Source organism: Centropristis striata, chromosome 11 (assembly GCF_030273125.1).
Source record: "Centropristis striata isolate RG_2023a ecotype Rhode Island chromosome 11, C.striata_1.0, whole genome shotgun sequence".
NCBI classification, from domain to species: domain Eukaryota; kingdom Metazoa; phylum Chordata; class Actinopteri; order Perciformes; family Serranidae; genus Centropristis; species Centropristis striata.
The window spans coordinates 34,806,505-34,830,688 of record NC_081527.1 but is presented as its reverse complement, the minus strand read 5'-3'; the positions used below and the strand labels follow the sequence as shown (position 1 = coordinate 34,830,688).

Here is a 24,184-nt window from a genome sequence, read left to right as displayed (position 1 = left end):
ATAGTTTCGTATAAACTTATTGTGAAAGGTTTTGGTCCATGAAGTCCATAAAGATTAGATATTTTATCTGGTCGGTGTTGATTCTGTTGTTATTTCTGAAATCTACTTGTGTTGGGTCATGACGCCCCTGAGGAAGTCTTCGAAGCGTGGGGCTGCAGCCTGCTTGGCGGGCTCGTCAGCAGCGGGCTCGTCAGCAGCGGCGGCGGCGGCGGGCTCGGCGCGACGCAGGCGGCAGTTGTAGTCGAACTCAGGGTCACAGTCGGGGTCAGGCAGGATTATGCCATCCTTGTCTGGCTTTGGGGCTGGCACGCTGGCAGGTGAGGCAAACTTGCCGCAGTTGGGGTCAAATGGATGGCAGAAGGGCTTGGCGGGAGCCTTGATGTCGGCCCTGGCCTCAGAGCCAGACTTCACTGGGGTGCAGTCTTTGTCATAGTGCACATAGCAGTCGTAGCCCTCCTTGGTCTTGCCAGGGACACCGAGCTTGTAGCGGACCTGGTTGATTGATTGATTTGTGTTTTTTGTTCAAACAGATGCAAAACAGATCATAGAGAGCAATGAAAGCATTATGAAACACCCATTTAATTTCACTACATCATTTAATAACCCGAATTAAAAGCAATAGACATGAATAGAATCATCCAACAAGCAAGATTACACTAGATTAGTCAAAACACTGAACTATTTTATCCTAGTAGCAGGACTTCAAATTCAGACCTGGTGCTCGGGGATCTGCGGGGCGGGCTTGCGCAGAGCAGCGGCGGCTGCCAGTATGCAGAACGGGTCCTCGCGAGGGTCGCAGGCCAGAGGAGCAGCAGGAGGTGCAGGCGCATCGTTGGGGTACTCCAGCACGGGCTTGGTGAGGCCGGACAGCTTGGTGGCGGTCAAGGGATTGCAGCCGGCGTCAAAGAGAGGGTTGCAGTGTTGCTCTTTAGGCTCCTCCTCTGCAGCGAGGGCAGCAGGGGCGGCGACGTTGGTCACACACAGAGGATCGACTGCTGGGTTGCAGCTGGGGTACATCAGGTGGTAGAAGCCGGTGGGGGCCTTGTGCACCAGGGTGGGCCTGCAGTAGGGGTCCTTGGGGTCACATTTGAGTGCGGCGTAGGATGGGACTGGGCCTGGGGCCGGGCGGTAGCCGTAAGCTGCCCTCAGGTGATACTGCAGGCACTCCACATCTTCAGCGTTGCAGATTCTCAGCAGCTCAGCCTTCTGCGTAGGGCTCAGGAAGGGCTCCAGGACGGGGGCATAGTAGTAGAAGCCAGTGGGGCTCTTCAGGGGCATGGGCAGGAAGGGGGTGAGGATGGGGGCGGGCACTTTGGCTGGAGCTGGCTCAGGCTCGGGGGCAGCGGCCTTGGGGAGGAGGGGGAACAGGCAGTAAGGGTCGAGGTAAGGGTTGCACATCCTGACAGCAGCAGACTTGATGGGGGCTGGCATCACCACGGCAGCCTTTGGCTTGCTGGTGGACTCGGAGATGCACTCTGGATCATCGGAGTCAGCACAAGTCTTGTAGATTTCACTGAGGTGCTTCAGGTAGTGGTTGAAGGTTGGGCCCTCCTCTGACCTGTGCTTGTTCTGCAGGTAGGCCATGTACAGACGATCCAGATCCTCAACCTGAGATTTTGGGTGAAAACGGGACAAAATGAAATACAGAGAGTGTGAGAGAAGTAAAACTTTAAATAAAAGAATTTAAACAAAGTCCCTAATAGATGAACATTTTTCAGCTCAGTGTCTTACTCATCTATACAGCCTCACTCTAAATCCACAGAGCTCTCACTGGACTTGAAATATATGCAGGAACATGACTTACTAACTTAGGAACTAACTTAGAATTATAAGAGGATAATTCCATAATAATACTTTCATAAATCAAGGTCAAAAGCTGTTTAAATCAGTTTCTTTTTGGCATAAAATGTTGAATATGGCTGTAATAAAAAAATGTTCTTGTCCTTCAAATGCACACAGGCTTTTAGGAAAGCACTGTTTCATAATCCTCACTGGGAGAAACTGAATAATTAATGAGAAACAAACTCCACTCACTCCCTCCTGATTGTGGCTGTCCATGAAGTACTTGTACCATCCCCAGAAGTCGGGCAGGCGTTTGAACTGGGGCACAGCCAAGACGGGGACATTCCTTCTGTTGCGAACCAGCGTCTTCAGGTTCTCCATGGCCTCGGCCTTCACATCATCAGACACTGAGGGGAGAGGAGGGGAGAGGGGGGGCTAAATGAAGTGTGCTGAGCCAGAATCTACAAATGGTGTTGAAATAGATATGTTTTAATTTGACGAGTATAGAAGATGAGCGACGTGTCCACAGATTTACTATCTTTCCTATTTACAGGCACAATAGAGTCTTAGTTATGTTTTATTCTTTTATTTACATGTATAGTATTGTAAAGATATAGATAGATAGATAGATAGATAGATAGATAGATAGATAGATAGATAGATAGATAGATAGATAGATAGATAGATAGATAGATAGATAGATAGATAGATAGATAGATAGATAGATAGATAGATAGATGGATAGATAGATAGATAGATAGATAGATAATAGGTAATATTATAATATTATAGGTAATAATAGATAATAAACAATATAAAAATAAAATGAAAAATATAAACAAAGTAATTTTAAGTAAAATAATATGATGTATAATAATTAAAGTTAAGGAGATTGTTTCCCCTTATGTTTTTATTCAGTCATGTAAAGTTATTGTTTTTATTGGGATGATTGTTAATATTTATGCAATAAAAAACAGTTTAATACTGAGCTGTGTTTCAAAAATATAGATATGTGTAGCATAATCCCATATAATTTGTAAATATTTATGAGATTAATAGAGAAATATTTTAATAATTTAGGAAATGCACTTCTCTTTTCATCTGAAAGTGTGTTGGGTTCTAAATGTGTGTTTAAAAAAAGGTTACAGTGTTTCTCTGTTCAGATTTGGAATAGTTTTGATTGTGGATAAGATGTACAACATGTTCCTCGATATTTGATTTAAATAGATGTGCTACATCATGTTTCTTGATGCTCCTGTTATTTGATCTCCCCAGGAACAACTTAAGATTCATATGAGAATTCATATGAAGCAATCTAAAACAGCAACATCACACACTGCAGCCTGCAGAGAGCTGCACTGTGAACATTATAACATTCACAAAGGTACTTCTGTCAGGGTTATTGGATTGGATTAGTGCTGCATCTGGTGATTATGTTTTACCATCAATTAATCTGTTGAATACTTTCAATTAAGTTCAGTAGAGTGAATAACGAACACAGACACAGTTTCATTTTTAGAAGCTTTAAACAAAAATATTTGGTGTACTGTCTTTTAAGGCAAAGAAAAGCAAGAAATCCTCACATTTGAAAGAGGCATCTAATTCCATTTTTTTCATTAAAAATATCACTTTGAAATGACTTAATAATCAATAATGAAAATTGTGGCCAGCTAATTTTCATTTCAGGTCTAGATTGGATTTTACCAGATTATAAGGGTGTGTTGTTATGACCACCTGCAAGTTACTGGCTGAATGGAAGAAAGGACAAGGAGTTCATTTGCAAAAACAGATTAAAGCCATTCATAATATGAATGAACACCACAGAATTACAGAAAAATGAGGATATCTTATTAAAACAACCCAACAGCGGTTTGATTGATATCCCCTGGACCACGCTCAAAAGACAAAACAAAAGGAATATAAATTAAAACAGAGATATCTGTTTTTGCAAATGAAGCATTCATTGATGATCTCTTATGACTAGAAGTCCACTACCCAAATAATTTTTTACTTTTGTCATCGAAAGAGGCAAAATACTAATTTATGCAGAATGGCCTCACTCAGATTTTATATATATATATATATATATATATATATATATATATATATATATATATATATATTCCAATTATTTAATTGTATTTTTGTATGCATTTATGTAAGCAGCATATTACTTTTGTCCAGGTAGGGCTAACTTTAACTATACTTAATATACTTTTAGGTAGTTTAAACATGCACAATCATTTTAAATTGGTCATATTTTTTCATGTTAAAAATTGACCTGAAAAGTAACTAAAGCTGTCAGCTAAATGTACAATATTTGCCCCTGAAATGTAGTGAAGTAGAAGTATAAAGTTAAATATGTGTAAATACTCAAGTAAGGTACAAGTACCTCAAAGCTATACTTAAGTACAGTACTTGAGTAAAAGTACTTAGTTACATTCCCCCATTGCTTGCCACGTCCCAGCTCCTTACCTTCCTCCTCCCTGTGCTGCTCCACTGGAACGGCCCCCAGAAACTCTGTAAAACACAAGCAGGAGCCACATGAGCAGCAGCGGGGACGTGAGCTGACTGGGACCAGATGTTGAGCTTTCCCTCAACATCAGGGGAAAAACGCTGACCTGCTAACAAGCCCCTGGGTGAAGCACGGCAGGTGCTGGGGCTCTGGCGCCCCGGCACAGGCAACACACCCACAGACCCCCACCCAGCCCCTCACACTCTGCTAGGCTTTGAGCCAGACTGGTGGAGTGTGCATCCACTGGGGGCCTCCTAAAATGAACCTGTAAAACTACAAAGAGCGAGGGCCCTCACACAAACCAATTACCAATGCACTGTAAAAGTGGGAGGTGGGAGGGAGGGGACACATTGGACAGAGTGTCTTCTGCTGCACCAGGGGTTCCCTTCAGAAGTTTACGACTACAACAAAACTGCCAAGTCAGCTGATTATAGCAGAAACTTCCGGTCCTTCTAATTTATTAATGTGGAAAATGTCCCAGAGGAGCGCGGATATGTGTCTTTTTATGACTCTAGAAAGATTTACAGGCTGCATCAACACGCCATGCTACTTTATTATTTAAGAGATAAGGGTAATGGTGTCACTATAATTCTGTGCCGTAGATTGATGTGCCAATGCTCAGAGACATAAGTCATGAGCCCAAAGTGAAGAAGAAGTATTCAAATCCTTTACTTAAAGTAAAAGTAACAGTGGTATAAAAATACTGCATTTCAAATAAAAGTCAAACAAAAGCTTCAATAACACAAGTATTATCAGCAGGATTTTTTTGAAACCAAAATAAAGTATCTTCTGTTCTATTGTTGAAAATTGTATTACATATTTATAGATATTAAATACTGTTCCTGGTGCATTCATTTAAAAGTAGCATTTTTCTCTTGTAGTTGGTCGAAGTGGAGCTTACTTCACATTGTACTTCATACTGTTGGGTAGTTAAAAAAGTAACAATGTGCAATATTTCGTTTTTGAGAACTCAAGATTTTCTATATAAAATCTCATTAGGAAAGTAACTGCTAACAATATCCATCAAATTATGTAGTGGAATAAAAAGTACATTTTCCTAGCAAGTCACAAAATGTGGAAACACTCAAGTGGAATAAAAGTACCCTGAGTAAATGTACTTGGTTATATTCCACAAAGGAGAATTTTAAACTTTGATATATTACTAGCCTTAAAAAAATAAAGATCCCCAATACCACTTTTGATACCACAGAAACAAGTTTTTTTAAAAGTCCATTATAACAGCCACGGGTTGAGGACTGGTTGATTTTCCTCCTCATTGTTTTTTATCTGTGCAGCTTTGGGTTGAAATCTGATTGTAGATCTGTTTTTTAATGGCTTCTGTACTTTTATTGCTATCAAATACAGATTTTTTATCTGTTTCCAACTTGTGCTGAGAATTTAAAGTAAGGGAAGATATTAAATGGTTCAGAAAGAAAATAATCTGATTTCTGTTTCACAACTGATACTTTTGCCTCATCGGGCCTCTGAAAATCCTTCAAAAGAAACAATCTGGGAAGGAACCGTCATGCTTTGGACTTGTACAGGTAAAACCTGTGGAAAGTAGTTACAGGTGGACTCTGAAACCAAATAGGCTGGGAGCCAATGGTCTTAGTGGTGTTTATAAGTTGCCTCAAAAACTTTTTTCTAGGTATAATTGCATGTGAATTCCTTCTCAGTTTGTTAATTTCCCCAAAAAGACCGTAGCATCTTCATCTTTGCAAGCTTAGTTATAAGAAACTATCATTAACATTAGAGTGAATTAATATCTGCCAACTAAATCTCTTTGACAAAGATTGAGCAAGTTAAAATGAGTAAATAAAGTCTCACCTGGTAGTAAAACAATAGCCAACAGGAATCCTGTGTGGATCAGGGAAAGTGATGGTCGTCCAAAACGTGCCATTTTCTGTTTTATCTGCTTCCTGTAATAAAAGGACAGAAACAATAGTTACTGATGATGTTGCAACAGAACTGCATTGCTTATTAAAGCATGAACCACTGACATTATACTGTAATATTACAATGCAACTAGACTTGGATTGATTCTTGCGTCTTGTTGGGGTTTTTTTTGTGGAAAGTTTTTTGCAGCGAGCTGATAGATATGGAAATGAGAAGACAATGCATTGGGAACAAAGAGAGAGCTTTTATGTAACTGGCTGATACCAAGACAATAGAGAGGATTGAGGACATGCTGTAATAGAGCTTTTTTTCCCAGAGATTACTGAGAAAAATAAGACTTTAGTTATAAATATTAGAATATCAAATAAAGCGACTGAGCTGAACAATCAAACAGCCAGCTTGAAATGTTCTTCTGTCTAAATTACAGCAGCTGTGCTCAAAAAGAGAGATTTTCTTCCACATTTTCACATAAATCTGAACACTCTCTCACTTTTTAGCCAAGACTAAACTTGCAGCATTCACACCAGTCCTTACCTGCAAAGGTGCTGAAGTCCTGGCCTCCTGTCTGCCTCCTCACCTCTGGATCCAGCAGCTTTTTGAGGAAGGGGGGGGCTTGCTGCACTGTGTTTACTGAGCTATCTAGAACCCTCTACCTGTGGGACAGACAGGCAGGGAAACATTTTAAAGGAGCCCCCTTGATCATTAAAAACAAAAAGGCATGTCATACAGCTCCTGCATGCTGGTAGGCGCTCTGGGATTGGCTCCTGTGCCGCCATCCGTTCAACCAATAGGGGTCCTGTAATTAGCAGAGGTGAGCAGCACGACTGCTTTCAGTGGAGAAACATTAACAAGGTGCCATTTAGCGTTGCATTTCTTTCCTCACACGTTTGGAATTTGGGGTCAATAAGTGATGTGACATTGTATCTATAAGCCACTTGTTGATTTTGAGATTTGACATTTACATAAACAGCTCAGTGGGAGCGAACTCAAAAACCGTAAGCTGTTGAATCCACACAGCTTGGGGCCTCTGTTACAGGAGAGGAGATTTATAAAGAAGTGCCGGGGGGCTGTAGCAGAGGTGGCTGATAAGACTTTCAGTGGAAACAGTAGAGCAAGATGTAGCCCTGATGAAAAAAAGATACATAAAGCAGAATAGCAATACATAACAAGCAGTAAATAACAAGACCACATTCAGTCAGATAAGCATCCTGTTTTTATTCCAGTGCTTCATCTCCATGAGAACATCTCTCTGGTGAAATTTACTGCAAAGAATAAAAAAATATATATTTCCGAAATAACTTCTGTGTTGCATCAGTGTATTGACAGATGTGTGTGCAATATTGTCCAGGATGACAGGTACATGACTCATTCTGTTTTCAGTGGTGCAGCGCTACATTCAAGCAGAAGCTGCACCAGCATTTCTGATTACGTTTCCAAACTAGATGCCGGCTCATAATGGCATGTTGTCCTTCTCTGAATACAGCTGTTTTTTTAGGAGCCAATGGGTTTTATAAGAGGAAGAAGATGCCCTACTGTATTGCTGTTTTTTTTTTTCATTCTCAAAAAGGATCTCAATTGAGAAAGATAGTTTCACATTTTCAGAAGTTTTTTTCCCCACTCCGCAAAAACCCATTTTTTCCTCTTGCACATGCATGTTTTCATTTAACAGCATAGAGGAAGCTGTAGTCGTTATGAGAGGCAGGCCGCTAATGAAGCTGCTGCTGCTGTAGAAGTTAAGAGCCATTAGGACGCCAACAGTACTGCTTGTTTGGTTCAGGCTCCTGATACTTGGACTGTGCCACGTAGCCTGTACAGCCTGCAGCCTGTGTCAGTGGAATATATATGGGAGCTATGGAAACAGGAAAGTATTAGCTGAAAAAAGTTAAACAACCTAAAAGGTAAAAAAAAAACACAAATCTACTCAAACATATACATGTAAATATGCCGAATTTCAGTTGTGTTTAATCATATGTCCATGAATTCACTGATTTTAAACTAGATGTTACTGAACACCAAAAACTATTTTAAAAAAGTGAATATTGTTACAATATTTTTTTTTTTTTTACAATTTAGCTGTCAGACGGGGTTGGTTTGGTCAAGTTTGCATTCTACCAATGGCAGAAGTAGCAAACTATTTCAACCACCCTTAACTTTTAGCTAGCTCTTAACTTAACCGCTATTAACTATTTCAGCCATTGAGGCGTTATTCTCTTCGTTCACAAGATCAATTGTTGCTTTCTGTCCCTTATGCTCGTACGGAGTTGGGTAAAAGGGCATTTGTTTACTCTGCACCTTATGCATGGAATATGCGCCAGAAAGAATGGAAATTGTTTCTTTGAGCACTTTTAAATCCAAACTAAGAGTTATTGAGGCCAATTCCACAACATGCACTTGTTTCTCATGACGTGTTTAAGGTCTGTATGTTATGTAAATATGTAACTGTATTTTATGTTTGCTGCCTCTTGGCCAGGGCTCCCTTGAAAAAGAGGTTCTTAATCTCAATGGGATATTCCCTGGTTAAATAAAGGTTAAATAAAAATAAAAAATACTTTTAGTTAACAATTTCAACCAATAACTTCTAGCTAATCTTAAAATTATCACCATTTATCCAAAACTTTTAGCTAATGTTAAAGTTAACATTTATGAAATAGCTCATCCTTTCATCTAGCTCTCTCTTTCATCTCTTTCAGCCATTTAAACTTTTAGCTAATTCTTTCAACCATTGATTACTTTAATCTAACAATTTAAACCATTTATCCATAGCTATTTAAAAATGTATCCATTACTTTTAGCTGAGATTAACTGTGGACCATTAATCCATTACTTTTGGCTAACTCTTAGCTAACTCTTCTGTTGATAACTTTCAACTAACTATTTATCCATAACTTTTAGCTAATGTTAACTCTTTCAGCCATTTATCTAGCGAACCCTAGCTCAACCTTTTAATTATTTCAGAGCTATTTGACTTTATCCATAACTTTTAGTTTATGTTTACTCTTTCAGCCATTATTCCATTACTGTATATCTCTCTCTCTCTCTTAACATTTGTCCATAACTCTTAGCTAGCATTAACTATTTCAGTTGTTGAGGCCTATCCATTATTTTTAGTTAACAATGTAAATCAATAGCTCCTAGCTAATCCTAGCTAAAGATTTTCACCATTTATCCATAACCTTTAGCTACCTCTTTTCAATTATTTATCCATAAATATATTTCAACTATTTCTCATCGCTTTTATCTGACACTTTCAGCATACATAATCAATCATGCATCATGAGTCCTTAATTGGGTACTTTAATATAAATATATTTCAGCGGTCAATGCTTTAAGCTATACTTAAACTGTTAAACTCATTATTTCTATCTCTTTTAACTCTTATTTAACATTTAACACGTTATGTTAAAAACAGTACTAAATCAAATTTTTCTGCCTTATTTGCATCATCTTCCACTCAGCTCCTAAATGCAGGTTTTCTAATGTCATACCGTTTTTTCCCCTAGGACAGTTTGTCTCTCTTGCATGACTGATGATGCCTCAGCCTTGGCTATGATCCCTGCAATTTACACATTTCAAAATAACTGGGGCTGTCACAGAAGAGACAAATGGCTGTCTTGTTGAGCTTAAAGCAGAACAGCCATCAGAGGAGATGTCTGTCTTTCCAACCATGGAAAATTAGCGGCAACTTAACAAAAAATTTGGGTTAAAAAAACTCATAAAGTGTCTCATGGTACTTGAGGAAGAAAAGCTCATTAAAAACACAGACCCTTGTAAAAATGACGGGGCCTGTCAAGGCCTTTTTATGTTCACACTTTAGTTGCGGTTCAAGTTACAGGTCACGTAAAAAGAAATCAGTAAGGGATCACCATGTCAATGTAAATAATTAAAAGTTTTGTTGTCCAGTTAGGGGAGGGAGAAAAAAGATTTTCAAAACTTTTTAAACATAATTTATTGGTGTTTCCAATTCAAGAAAAAAAAGACAAAATAATGACTTTTCTTGCTATCACGTCAGTTAAAACTGTTCATAGTTTTGAATTCTCAGACATTTCCCATTCATCTTCAATAGGCCACTGTAGAAGGGCTGGGCGATATGGACCAAAAGTCATATCCCGATATATTTAGGCTGAATATCGATATACAATATCTATCCAAATATTCAAAGTCAAAGCCAAATATGACATGTCACAAGAAGTTTTATTGAAACCGTTTATTTAAGTGAACATAAATACTGTATAAGAACAGGAGTACATTTTTAGAGTGCACATTTAAATAATAAAATATCTTAAATAAAAATAGCAAATAGGCCAATCTTTTTCTGAAATAAATATATTTATATGAGAAAAGAATAACGAAGATTACAAAAGAACTAAATATGACAAACCCTAGTAAGGGGAGCATTTATATATAAAGAAAGAAAAAAATGGAACTATATTGATATATGCAATATGGTCTAATTCCATATCACATTAAAAATATATTGATATATTTTTTATATTGATATACAGCTCTACACTATATGTGTATATTACTTATTAGAAAATGCATGCAACACTAAACTAAAATGGAGAACATAACAAACAGGACAATTTGTTAGCATTGTCATTGAGCATGTTAGCATGCAAAGTTATATTTGCACATAGCTCAAAGCACCGCTGCACAGTTCTGCCTGGACCTGCTGGCATGACTGTCGTCTCTTGGTCTTGTTAATATAAATTATATAAATTATGACCTAATCCTGTCTAATCTCTACATTGTCCTGCACTCCCAGAATTCTTCATAAATAATCTGCTTAAAGCGCTTCACAATTGGCATTTCACTGTGCACAGTATTATTTCTGTTCCTTTACAGATTGAAAGTTATATTGTGCAACGTGTGGGCAAGCTAATCTGGACTTTCTAAAACATTTTTAATAAAGTTGATTATTCCCTGCAGTAACGCACATTTCTGTTAATTGGCTCTGCGCCTTGAGCCTGTACTTTACAATCCTCATCAGATAGCACTTTGTATGTACTGCTGGTAAATGCACAATTGGGCGTTTTTGAGTGTAATTAATACCATTGTCTTGAATATAACTGTTGAGATATTCTATGCTGACAGCACACTTCTCTGTTTTGCTGATTCTGTACAGCGAGCTGTTAAAAACCTGCAGTTTGCATTTTGTGCTCTTCAGAAGCCTCTTATCTGTCTCCAACTTGTGCTGAATAGTAATAAAAACCCAATATGCTGTTGCCCACAACTAGAAATATTATTGACCTTCAGATCAGCATTTTCATTGGTGCTGATATTGAAGACATCTCTCATTATTCAGTAAATACTAAGGTTTCGTAAATGATCCAATCTAAGATATCTTACTGGCAAACTGAGAATTAAAAAAAATACTTTATGCTGCAATGCAGAATTCAGGCTGTTCTCTCACGTTCTGTACACAACTTATTTAAAGCGCTCTCTTTTTGACTGTGGTGATGTAATCCATAGGCAGAAAGTTGTAGCATAGTCAAGGTAAGACTCATTTCTTTTGTCTATAAAGCTCTTCTTCTAAAGTTACCAGATCTTATTTTTCTTTATTGGCTGCAGTATGGAGAGCTGGCTGATTCTCAAGTTCCTCATATTAACTTTTATTATCTGCACTTCATACTGCTGGAAAAAAAAACCTGCACAACATCTAAGTTTAAAGAAAACAGGCCATATAAATAATCAATTTGTTAATTATCAAATTGTTAAAGATTCAAAGTTCATTCTTGATCTTGGATCAGAAAATAATCTGCATTTTTAAATAATCTAGAGCGCATGGTTGTGTTCAAAGTATGAATGCAAGGTCAATTTTAACCAGAAAAGGCCTCTATAAATGAGAAACATTATTATTATTGTCAAAGGGGGAATAAAGGCAAGACACACTTATGGCTTGATAATAACAAAATACTTTTTATTCATTTTGACCACAAAAATACAAGTGTGAATGCATAACTACTGTACACATATGTGCAAATATATAATGTAACAGGACATACTGCAGATATTAAACCCCGAACCTGACATACAAATAATTTAAACCATTTTAACAGACTATCATTCATCATATGCCATCTGCAGCATGTTTAAGGGCGACAGCGTGTGGAGCCTCTGCCCATCACATGTATAATTACGCTCCGAACAGGTGTTCTCCTGCACACTGAACCCTGCAATCCAGCTTAGAAGCAGTCGAAGACATGAGCATGATACAAGCTCATAATTTAAACATACCATATATGAAGGAATCCTTGGGATCTTAAGAATTCTGCAACATCTGGAACCGGTGACGACTTTTTAAGGATGTTTTAGAAAAGCCTGAAACTAGGACAACTATGAAAGGAAATTGTATGTCATTAGACAGTAAATGGCTGGTTTGCTTTTTGAAAAAAAAAAAAAAAGGTGTGGTGTGAATATCATCCATCGTTACTCCGAAGACGTGTTATTCTCTGTCACTGGATGTCATCGTCGTCAAACAGATCCTCAAAATCTGTGGGAACAAAAACACAAATATTAAAGCAAAGTTGCATAACAGCCGGACAATGGATCACTCGCTGTATTTCAAATGTTTCTGTAGGCCAGACTTCTTCTCATAAAGGGTTATTATGGGTTGAGAGGTGCAGAGTGATAAAAGTAAAAGGATCTGGGAATGTCTGCTGAGCGGCCTTCCTGTGGGTCTGACAGTTTGTGAGGTCAGAGGTCGGCAGCTGAAGTGTATGAACATGCATAGGAATATGTGCCACATCCTCTGTGTCTGCAGGTAGCCTCCAGCTTACACTCCACATCCAGGTTAGAGAAAATAAACTTTTATTACTACTTCAACTAGGGGTGTGCCATATTGTATCGTTCACGATAATATCGGTATATTTTTTTTATGGTTGAAAAAAATGCATATCATGATATTGGCAACGTTCCTACTTCTTGATGTAGTGGTTGAAGTTGTTTTAATCACAAAAAGCTACTTACTCCCTGTCACTAAACACATGCAGCTTTCAAAATAAGAGCACGGTGTGTTAAGAGAATCCACCACAGAATTTACAAGAAGACTGGCAAAATAAGATGCCTTAAATAAAACATACAAGAACCTTTATTCTCCTTTACAAAATGTCATTAAAATATGCCCCCGGAACCACTGAATGGTTATTTTTTATTATTTTCTCATACTCAAGAGTCAAGAGTAATTTTTTTGGGATTTGGCAACTGTTGAGATTTGCACTTCAAACTACATTTTAGATTTTTAATTATTTATACAGACAAAAAAAATCATGTTTTCTATATCTTTTTAAATATTTCCTAAAATCATCAAGAATATCGTTATTGCAAAAATAGCCTGAAATATCATGATATTCTTTTCGGGCCATATCGCCCAGCCCTAACTTCAACTACTTTTGTTTTTACTGACATCAACTTTTCAGATATGGCTCTTTAAGTATAATCTTTTGTGTATTTTTCTAGAGCAGCAATGATTATGTCAATCAACAGAAAATAAGCAACTACTTTGATAGATGATTTATTGTTTTAGCCATTTTTCAAGCTAGACAGACAAATGACTGAATGAGGTTACTGCTTCAAAACTGTGACAATTTAAATGATTTCTTCAACATAGAGTCATGGAAAAAACTTATTTGACCACCCGTTTTCTTCAATGTATTGTTCATTTTAATGGCTGGTACAACTAAAGGTACATTTGTTTTGACAAATATAATGATAACAACAAACATAGCTCATAAGAGTTTCATTTAAGAGCTGATATCTAGACATTTTCTATGTTTTTTTTTGATAATGATTTTGGTTATTATCAAGAAAACCATGGAAAACGTCTAGATATCAACTCTTAAATGAAACTCTTATCAGCTCTTTTTGTTGTTATCATTATGTTTGTCCAACAGATGTACCTTCAGTTGTACCAGCCATTAAAATGAACAACAAATTGAAAAAAAAAAAGGGTGCTCAAATAATTTTTTCCATGACTGTATATGATAGTGAAAAGAGTATCTCTGGCTTTTGGGAATCCATGCTAGTGTTTTTACAGATTTTCCAAAGTTTTTTCAGGCAAAAAGATATATCAAATAATTGAGAAAAAAATCTGCAGATTGACTGTTGGTGAAAATTTGCAGCCGTGATTTTTTTCTGGTAAAATAAAAACTTGAGACTGCAGCTGATGATTATTTTCATTATCATTTAATCTCCTTAGTTGTTGTTGTTCTATCTGTGAAATGTAAAAAAGGAATAAAAAATCTAAAACCTTTATATCCTAAGGAGATGTCTTGTCTTAATGACTTTGTTTGATCAGCAGTCCAAAACTTGAATATCTTAAAATTATGATCACACCAGGCAAAAAAGCTGCAAACATTGGTTTTCTGTTTTGGTATTTTTGCTCTAAAAACAATCTACTGCCTGATATCAGAGATGATTCTTTTCTCTTACACTCGTTTCCATCTTCAGTGTGATAATGGCCTTGATCACAATTGGTATTAACATGCATCCTGTTTGATCCGAACACTTAATTTTCTGTTGACAGACTAATTTATTAATCAATTACTCTTTTCAAAGAGGGAAAACAAAGGAAGGAAATGGTTCTACTTGTCTCTAAAAGAAAGAAACTTTAATTAGTGTTCTATTGTGCTGTATATTTACAATCTGCAGTCAGTCTACGTTTGTGTAGTGGTAGTATTTTGTCCGAAAAAACAACAAAACCAAACTTAAAACAAACTTAATCAAAATGCCACTGATGCACCATGAGCGTGTGGTGTACGCAGGCAAAGAAGGTGACGTCCATGCATGATTGTTAGTTCCAAAGGTTTATTTTATCCATTGCGAGCAAGCAAACAAAAGAACAAAGAAACATGGCTCCTGCTGCCTGTCTTCGCGCTGGTAAAAAACCATCGGCCCACCCAGGTGCATGACGGCCCTCTGCCTACTCACCTACCTATATAACATCAGGTGCCCATGGTGCCAACCCAAATTCCATAAAACGCAAAAAATATGTAAACTAAATATGCTAAACAATAATGATGATTAAACTAAACAATTAACTAGCAAAACAAAACATCATCAAACCAAACAAACGTCTAGAATAATCAAACAACACTCATTGTTAATAATAAACTAAACAGACAACTAAACACTAACAAGAACTAAATAGCTCCAACATACAGTACATTGTGTGCCGACTCGAGACAACAATTTGCACGTAGTTTGTTATCCACAAGTTCCATTTGCGCGCAGGCTGCTGTTTTAAAACGTGTCATCACACAAAGAGAACATAGAAATCAGACAGCACATGACAGAAAAACAACATTTTGGCTCTAATTAAAGCCTTCACCAAAAAACAAAACAAATTACCTACAGTGAAAGACAGGTACGCTCAGGTGACAAAATTCCTTCTGTCATGTTGCAACTGTTGGGACTGAAAGTCATATACACAGTATGACAGATAGACATGGGGGAGATGTCAGGCTCCCTCTGGTAGCTCTGGTAATAAAGTAATATTAGTGGACGCGGACGCGGTGCAATATGACAACATAATTAATATAGTATTCGGTTTGTTCAAAATGGGCCAACGGCGCCACAAGTGTCTGACAGGCCGTGCTCAGTTCAGGGAAGATGTGCAGCACGGAGCATGTTGTGTTTGTTTACTGGAAAGTTTGTGTACTTTTGCCTTAAAAAAAATCCAGAGTTAGTCTCTTAGAAAATTGGACAAAAGGTGAACCTTACCCTCTTCTTTTTCTGCTTTGTGTTGGCTAAAAATATCAGCTTAGATTCCAGCTTCAAACTCACTCCACTCTTTCAAAAATCATCTCAAAACCTTTTCAAGACAGCCTAAAAATCTCATCATAAACTCTGATTTCTGCTTTTGTTCTCTGTATTATGTACTTGTTAATTTGTTCATTCCATGTAAAGCAACATTAACTTTGAATATATTTTAAAGTGCTTTATAAATCTGATCAATTAGTATTATTATTATTATTATTATTAGATTCGTTACACTCTAATTCAAATGGCTGCTGAATCTAAAGTGACAATTAATGGTAAAATATAGTACAGTCCGATCTGGTGTTTGGCTTCAAATTAAATCAACTTTTTTTTTTAATCTGGGACGAGTTAATAATTAATGGTCACTAGACAATAACTTCATCAGGTTTGTGCAGGATGTCCCTGTAAGATAAATCCATAGATGAATCTACAGGTGAAATATCAGATCATGGGAAAGGAAAACTTCTTGGACGAAAGTCAGCATAGCGTATCCTGAGCGGATGCTCTGGTTGATACGATAACATTAGAATAAGAACATAATCTCCCAAGTGTACTCGCATATCAAATGATTGTCATAACAGGAAAGTACAGGACATTAAAACCTTAGTTACAAAGAAACAATGACGCACGAACTGAAGTGAAATTAGCCGGTCAGAGGCGTTGTCCCTCAGAGTTGTTCTGAACCTTGGATGTGTTGTATCATCTGTTTTTACTATCTGCCAATTAAATCCCGCACAAGGCTGTTATTCGAATTCATCTGGTCGTCAAGTGTTTTTCTTTAAAGATTTTCTACGACATCCCATGTGATGTAAAGTCTCGAGTGCTTTAACTCCACCTTCTATTATTGGCTCGGCTCGCTTGGAATCTTGACCGTGTTGGTGCAAAAAAAAAAAAAAAGTACCAGGTATTATCCACAACTTTTGCAGAAGAAAAATCAAAAACAGAGCGAGCTGAGTAGAGCTGTGCAGTAGCATGCAGAAAATGTGGTATGAAAGCTTAAACTAAACAATTACAACACTCACAGTGAAGTTATTTTTCCACAGACCTGCAGCAGCCTGAATATTTCAGTGCAAAATAACACGATTAGCACCAACAGTCACTTTTGTGGCTGTGAAAGAACTGAGCCAGTGTGACACTGATTGTTTAAATGAATTAACATTTAAAATCCCTTTATAAATGTAGGCCAGGGGATTTGGAGCTGCTTTCAATGCGCCTGGAGACAGTTAAGTGGTACACATCTCTATCAGAAGGGAATAAAGCCTGCCACCCTAAATGAGCCTCATACAAAGCACATCTACAGAGCGCCTGCTGAGAAGTCTGCGTGGAATCTGTGTCACATATGGCGAAAAGTCGTGGCCGTTTGATGTAGCTGCGCCTCGGGACAAGAGATCACACTACATTATAAACACAGTTTGTAAAAGGGGGGCGGGGATACAAGGAATGTTTTGGGGCCAGTAAAGAGATTTCCTGCTGTGGAACGAGCAGCGCTCTGACGCCCAGTGGTGAAAAAACATCATGCACTAATAGATTCAATCTGCCCTGACGATGTTGGACTCCTCCTCAATTCACTCCAGATTGCAAAATTAATTTGCATTATTTGTAAAATCCTGTTAGAGAAGCAGCATGTGTTGTAAGACAATTTTCAGAAAATCAAAAGTCAGAGATAAAGCCACTCTATGTGCAGTCGAATCCCCAATCAGATTCAAATTCTGTGAGAATTTAATTCAAAATCTAAACGGCTGTCAAAAGTCAACAAAATTCTTAATTTGCAAGTCATCTCCCGAGCCCCCTGGAGCATTTGCCCTTGCTCTCAATCATTTTTCTTTTACTTTAATAGTTACTTTTAAGAACCGTGGTTCTTTTTATCTATTCCAAGCCATTACTCTGTTGTTAATGTCCCACTAGTATTGTCTGGATGGTCGAAAACGCATCATTTCAGCACGAGAAAGTCGCCACAGACACCAGAAATGCGAACAACATACTGTAAAATACAGAGACCTTAACCTGGCTGCATTCATTTATATGTAAAAGTCTTGCACTTCAGCTTTAATTAACTACACTGTAAAAAATATTTGTAGAAATTACAGTAAAACACTGTCAAATTGCATGAGAAATGGGGCGTAAAATAAAAAATTGCATATCACCATATAGACACTTTTAATTACCATAAATCAAGGAATAGTACAAAACTTTTTAAAAACTTTTGAAAACACACAGTTTTAATGTAAAAATAAAAACACTTTCATGTAAAATTAATGGAGAAATACCATATTGTGACAAGGACACAATTACCCTAAACATAAAGGGACTACTCAGTCTAAATTACAGTTTTTGCTGATATTCACATATACATTTACAGTAGAAAACCCACTCATTGTATTTTTTACGGTGAAGTTCTGGCAACCACAGCTGCCGGTATTTTACCGTAAATTAAACAGATTATTTTTTACAGTGTAACTAGTCTCGGTTTGTTTTTTCGTTAATCTGTTATCTTAAGTTTTTTCTTTTGGTTTTTGTATTTTGACACGCCCCAAACGTCCAAAGTTTGGGAGTCGTTGAGTTGTCCTTTTTGGTTGCAGAAAAAGGACAACTCATTTAACGAAGCTACAAAATGACCAGTGGCACCACAAACTGCACAACTTGGCCCCCGACTCCTCACAGATGAAGGCAATAACTGGAGTGATAAACCTTTTCGTCTCCAGGCACATGAAGCATTGTTGAAACGCTGGACACGCACCCAGTCGGCAGCATTTCAGCGAAAAATGTATCTTGGGGGACTAACCCTTATGTTGCCCTGTTTATCCCTACCTACATTAGTTTGTAACATTGGTGTGGCAGTATAGTTTGGGCATTTGGCTCATAATTCTTTTATTTTATGTATAACCATAAATATAAAATTATTTCCGATCTGAAATGAATCCTGACCAAATCTATATTATTTTTTTTATTTGGTCAGATTAGCTTTATAGACACTTAAATTTAAATTTAATTTGACTCGTGGACCAGCCGTGTATATTGAATTATCTGACAGGTATATAGCATATATACAGCTTTAGTCCTGTTTAAAAGGAGTATCTTTTATTTTAAATAGATTATTGTATACGTCAGTGTCAACCAACTAAGGAAACAACAAAACATCAGTAATTCTTCAATATTTTATAAGAGGTTCAAGTGTTAGTATGTTTTGCTGTTGCCATTGTGAAAATGTAAGGCACAATAAGATGAATGTATATGAAAAAAAAATTGTTTACCATTGAAGAAGTCTGAGTGAACTGCCTTTTCATTGGCAGCCAGGTCCATCAGCAGTCCTGTGCTTCCCCCAGCCTGCCGGAGAACAAACATGCAGCTCAGAGGCACAAAATCAACCCAGGAAAGACAGCCAGCCTATTACTGAACGTCTGTTTGGATAGATTTGGCATGATAATTCAGTTGTAGTCAAACAAAACACTACAAAAACAAAAAAAAAATTGTAGTACTTGTACACCATGACCTACCTACTAGATAAAAATGTACTCATTGTGAATGCATGAGTAATGTATATTTATAAAAGAGTTGATCAGTGAGATATGAGGAAGTACTACTGAATCAGCTTTATTTGCTAGTCAATTTGGCTTCATCTTTGAGTTGCTCTTAATGTACTTCCACAGAGAACAATTTATATGAAGAAAGAAAAAGGCGCACAGCCAAAAACGACAACAAAAGCTAACTCAACAAATATGAGTAAAATAAGCAAAGGACTATTATATATATATATATATATATATATATATATACACACACACACACATACACACACACACACACACACAAGAAGGTGAAAATCAGCCTATATGAATTCATACACTCTCTGGCCACTTTATTATGAACACCTGTTCATCTGTTCATTAATGCAAATCTAATCTAATCAGCCAATCACATGGCAGCAATTCAATGCATTTAGACATGTAGACATGGTGAATATGAGCTGCTGAAGCTCAAAGCGAGCATCAGAATGGGGATAAAAGGTGATTTAAGTTACTTTAAACGCGGCATGGTTGTTGGTGCCAGACGGGCTGGTCTGAGTATTTCATAAACCATCTCTAAGGTTTACAGAGAATCCATGTGAGCGGCAGTTCTCTAGATCAAAATGTCTTGTTGATGCCAGAGGTCAGAGGAGAATGGCCAGACTGGTTGGAGATGATAGAAAGGCAACAGTAACTCCAATAACCACTGGTTACAAGGTCTGCAGAAGATCATCTCAGGACACACAACACATCCAACCTTGAAGTAGATGGGCTACAGCAGCAGAAGAACACACCACCATTTTATTAGGTACACATTGCTGGCTAACAAAGTTGCCAGAGAGTGCATAAAGCAACAAATACTTAAAAAAAAAAAAAAAAAAAAAAAAAAAAAGGTGTTCTATTAGTTGTAGACAAAAACAACCCGTGGAAAATACTAAATACTGAATGGGAAACGTAGTAGCAATATTATTTTACAGGAATTAACTGAGTTATGCGCAGTAGTTTGTAGGCAAGTTGATATTTTAGCACTAATTTAATTGCTTTCATGCGATATTGTCTGGGTTGGTTAACATTACAATGTTTCCTGGACACAAACAGTTTTATTAGGCTGACAAGACTTAACTGATCAGTAATTAAAGTTTAATTATACACGTTACTAAGGCAACAAGCTAACGTTCGAATATCATTAACGTGACACATTATTATTATTATTATTATTATTATTAGAGATTATTTGTAAGTTTTAGCAGGTAACATGAATATTAAAACACCTAATTAGCTACGAAAACACCAGGCTGTAGAAAAGGACAATAACAGAGGCATCAGAGTTAGTTGTTACAGCTACTAATGCTAACTGTTTACCTAGCTGACTAAGCTAATGAGCTTCAAGCTAGTTAGCTAACAAACCTCATCCAGGTCAACGTACGGCCCCGCGCCCTCCGGAAACATCTCATCCACCGCTGGCTTCATGGCCACGGTCGAGTTTGATTGATCCTTTAGTGGCATCGATGAACCAGAACCACGCGGTCTTATCGTCAAATATTCATCAAATTATTAGCTTGAGAAGCTACACGGCCAAGCTAATGTGGTGCCGAGTGAAAATAAGTTCGATGTGAAACACGATCAAGACGCAAAAGGTTCCGCAGCAAGTTTTCAGGTAAGCTTTAATCGGGGCCGCACAATTAATTTGAATTATCGAAATGGACCCGTGTAATATCCAAATTTCAGGATATTAAGCTACATGCAATAGTATTCTATCATTCAAATATATTTACAGGTGAATTAAAACACCTTTAATTGGGCTATTTTCAAATCAGTTTTATTTGCGTCTACATTTATGTGCAGCAATCCCACTCTACACTCGGATGTTGATGAACAAATGTGATTTTATGAAAAAGATGCTGGACAGAATCAAAGAAGATCACATGAATGTAGTCTTACTGACTTTTATTGACTCTCTAATTGGATACTTTATGTTTCCAGTTTGTGAAACATCAGGTTTATTAAATACCACTTGATTCCAATCTGATCATTACGTTTTATACTGAAACTCAAACATCGTTCATTATGATAAAAATAAACAGCCAGGTGGTAATAAAAGGGATGATGTTTGAAATAAAGAGGTGGGTATGACTATAAATTCACTCATGCTGTTATACTTAAAACACCCTCACATCAAACCGTTTATTATAATGCACAATAAAGAATGCAGTTATTTTGTGCTGTAAGCATTATTCTCATAAAAAGGCCAAAAAGTTGTGTTTCACACATAAGCAAACAGAATAACTGAGTTGAGTTTACCCTAGAAAACATCCCTCTTCATAATCATGTGAATGCTGGAACAGATTATAAATCATTTTCTCTTCTGTCATCAACTGCACCATCTTCCATTCCTGCTCAGAAAGTTTTATCACAGCCTTGCTGCTTGCTGGGAATCATTCTGGTCACGTCGATGTTGTTATTGGCGAAGGTCTCCATGGATTTCTGGATGGTGGCGTCCGGCAGGGTTCGTGTGCGGCCCAGGATCCAGGCGAAGTCGACGTGGAAGAGCCTCAGGATGTCCGTGCAGGAGTACACCAGGGCCGAGTTCACGTAGTCAGTGGACAGAATCCAGTAAGGCGAGTAGGGCAGGACTGTGGTGGTAAGGAGCACACAACAACAGAAAGCAGATCAGCTATAATGTTGAAGGGGCAATGTGTAATTACTGGCCACATGTTCCAAAAATAGGGGGCAGTATATGACCTCAACCTGTATGACATAAAATACATTAGTAAATATGTGAATTTGTGAAAAAAGGCGGTTGCTAACAAGTGGCTAAATAATATATAATAATAATAATTACAGAGGTTGTTTGGGACATTAAAAGTCATCATGTATTTGTAAAAGAGATTTTTAATCTCAATAAGACTTTTTTTTTTTTTTTTTTTTTATTTAGACAAAACACAACACAAATCACCAGTGAACAAACAGAGAAAAACAAGAACAAAACAAAAAACACAACAACAACAAAATCACAAAACCAACCCAAATAAATAAATAAAACCACAATAATAAACAAGAACCTTAACACATCAAAACTAAAACAATACACAAAAACATACATCAAACATAATTACCACATAAAACACACAGTATATCAGTAAACTTGATAACCTAAGAAAAAATAAATAAAAAAGGGTTAAGTTAAATTAAATGTCTCTCAATAGACATTTAATCTCAATAAGACTTTCCTGGTTAAATAAAGGTTAAATAAAATAAAAAATAAAATAATTTGAAAATATGTCATTCTGCAACACAATACATAGATATCTTTGATATGATTTGCAAACTAAAACTTTTTCACATTCTGATGATGTAAGTTCATTTTTAGAATGTCTGACATGTAAAACCAGCCTGTATCAACAACACACAAAAATGTCATTTAGTCTCAAAAATCCATAAAATGTCTCTCTCACCATATGAATAACTTATTCCCAGTTTAGCAGGATTCTTCATGTCCTCTATGACTCCAGTCCCTGCGATTTTCCTCAGCTCTCCTTTTCTGTTTTATTCCAGACACACAGTCAAATTTCATGTTGGATTAAGGGAAATACACACACCATGCAAACATTACCCCTTGACTCCACATTTGCACAAAGAAAATTGCAGATAGGACTCACAGTATTTCAGAGCTGACCACTCGAATGGAGTTGTCTGTCGTCAAAGTGAAATTGGTTTCGATGCACCGGCCCTTCTCAAACTGGGCCGGCAGTTTGGCAATTTCAAACCATCTCCCCATGAACTGTGAGGGCAAAGACACACGCGAGTTCAAAGACAATTCAGAGCGCTGTGAGAGAAGAGTATGAATAAATCTACATGTATTAGTGGATTCAGTGAAATGTAAAAAAAACCCTATTCTTTGGAAAAGTGTATTTACTCAATGGCTGTCCTTCAGCACAGTGTTGACTTGGTATTTCCTTTCTTTGCTACTTAATGCTTCTTCTCCGCTACGTTTCAGATGAAGATAATGTAGTTTTCTTTTCATCCACTAGATTTATTTAACAGCTTTACTTACTAGTTTCTCTGCAGGTTAGTTTTTTATAGAGTAAGCAACCCACCAGTATATGACTATAACTGTCAAATTCTATTTTTACATAAATGCATTAGCAATTATATTCAAGTAACACCTACTCTTACCCTCCATTTGGCATTTATGAGCACTATATAAACATTCAAATATCCAAATTGTGCTAAAATGATAATAAGTAACTTGTCATATATGCTGAATATTACATTACATTACATTACATGTCATTTAGCAGACGCTTTTGTCCAAAGCGACTTACAATAAGTGCATTCAACATGAATACATTTATCAATGGCTACTTTCTATACAATATAAATCAAATACCAAATATAACACAATATATCACTAAATCGACAACCATAGCAGTGGTTCATGCCAATAAAATAGTTAGTAGTGTTTTTATCCTTTAGATGAAGCACAAGAGATAAAAGGACAGCTCTTCATGTCATCCACACACCGCCATGGGACACCACTGGGCATCAGTCTGCCAATGTATTTATCACTTTTAGTCCAAAGTAGCTTTTACCTGTTTAAGGTTGAAGGTTGGTTGAACAGCTGGTTCAGGACAAGGTCCCCAGTGGGGCACCTGGGCTCTGATGAGCGGGAGGATGAAGGCAAGACCCAGAACAAAAGAGGACTTCATGGTGGAGACAGGCCTTGGGT

At 37.2% G+C, this 24,184-nt stretch overlaps 3 protein-coding genes across 3 annotated transcripts; all 3 read right to left on the bottom strand.

The window, feature by feature from the left end:
* Window positions 1–102: 102 nt before the first annotated feature.
* and2 (actinodin2) lies at window positions 103–6,845 on the bottom strand. Its single transcript, XM_059345305.1, has 6 exons — window positions 6,728–6,845; window positions 6,125–6,216; window positions 4,258–4,302; window positions 2,035–2,189; window positions 715–1,608; window positions 103–492 (listed from the first exon to the last, which is right to left on the bottom strand). Exons 2-6 carry the CDS (start codon window positions 6,195–6,197, stop codon window positions 103–105), a joined length of 1,557 nt encoding a protein of 518 aa, XP_059201288.1. The 5' UTR covers window positions 6,198–6,216; window positions 6,728–6,845.
* A 5,240-nt stretch (window positions 6,846–12,085) lies between these two features.
* LOC131980027 (COP9 signalosome complex subunit 9) lies at window positions 12,086–21,077 on the bottom strand. The gene is made up of 3 exons (XM_059344155.1): window positions 20,863–21,077; window positions 19,204–19,276; window positions 12,086–12,686 (listed from the first exon to the last, which is right to left on the bottom strand). The coding sequence occupies exons 1-3, from the start codon at window positions 20,959–20,961 to the stop codon at window positions 12,649–12,651; spliced, it is 210 nt and encodes a 69-aa protein (XP_059200138.1). The 5' UTR covers window positions 20,962–21,077; the 3' UTR covers window positions 12,086–12,648.
* Window positions 21,078–21,256: 179 nt separating this feature from the next.
* On the bottom strand, window positions 21,257–24,164 carry apoda.1 (apolipoprotein Da, duplicate 1). Its single transcript, XM_059344156.1, has 4 exons — window positions 24,048–24,164; window positions 23,115–23,236; window positions 22,911–22,996; window positions 21,257–22,088 (listed from the first exon to the last, which is right to left on the bottom strand). Exons 1-4 carry the CDS (start codon window positions 24,162–24,164, stop codon window positions 21,853–21,855), a joined length of 561 nt encoding a protein of 186 aa, XP_059200139.1. The 3' UTR covers window positions 21,257–21,852.
* Between the last annotated feature and the right edge of the window lie 20 nt (window positions 24,165–24,184).

Coding starts and splice junctions, on each gene's coding strand:
- and2 (XM_059345305.1), bottom strand. CDS start 6,197: ATGGCACGTTTTGGACGACCATCACTTTCCCTGATCCACACAGGATTC. Junction 4,303..6,124: donor GGCTATTGTTTTACTACCAG/GTGAGACTTTAT, acceptor TGTGTTTTACAG/AGTTTCTGGGGGCCGTTCCA. Junction 2,190..4,257: donor GCAGCACAGGGAGGAGGAAG/GTAAGGAGCTGG, acceptor CTCTCCCCTCAG/TGTCTGATGATGTGAAGGCC.
- LOC131980027 (XM_059344155.1), bottom strand. CDS start 20,961: ATGCCACTAAAGGATCAATCAAACTCGACCGTGGCCATGAAGCCAGCG. Junction 19,277..20,862: donor CGTACGTTGACCTGGATGAG/GTTTGTTAGCTA, acceptor GTTCTCCGGCAG/GCTGGGGGAAGCACAGGACT. Junction 12,687..19,203: donor TCACTCAGACTTCTTCAATG/GTAAACAATTTT, acceptor TTGTTCCCACAG/ATTTTGAGGATCTGTTTGAC.
- apoda.1 (XM_059344156.1), bottom strand. CDS start 24,164: ATGAAGTCCTCTTTTGTTCTGGGTCTTGCCTTCATCCTCCCGCTCATC. Junction 23,237..24,047: donor CAACCTTCAACCTTAAACAG/GTAAAAGCTACT, acceptor TTGCCCTCACAG/TTCATGGGGAGATGGTTTGA. Junction 22,089..22,910: donor GGGAATAAGTTATTCATATG/GTGAGAGAGACA, acceptor TTACCACCACAG/TCCTGCCCTACTCGCCTTAC.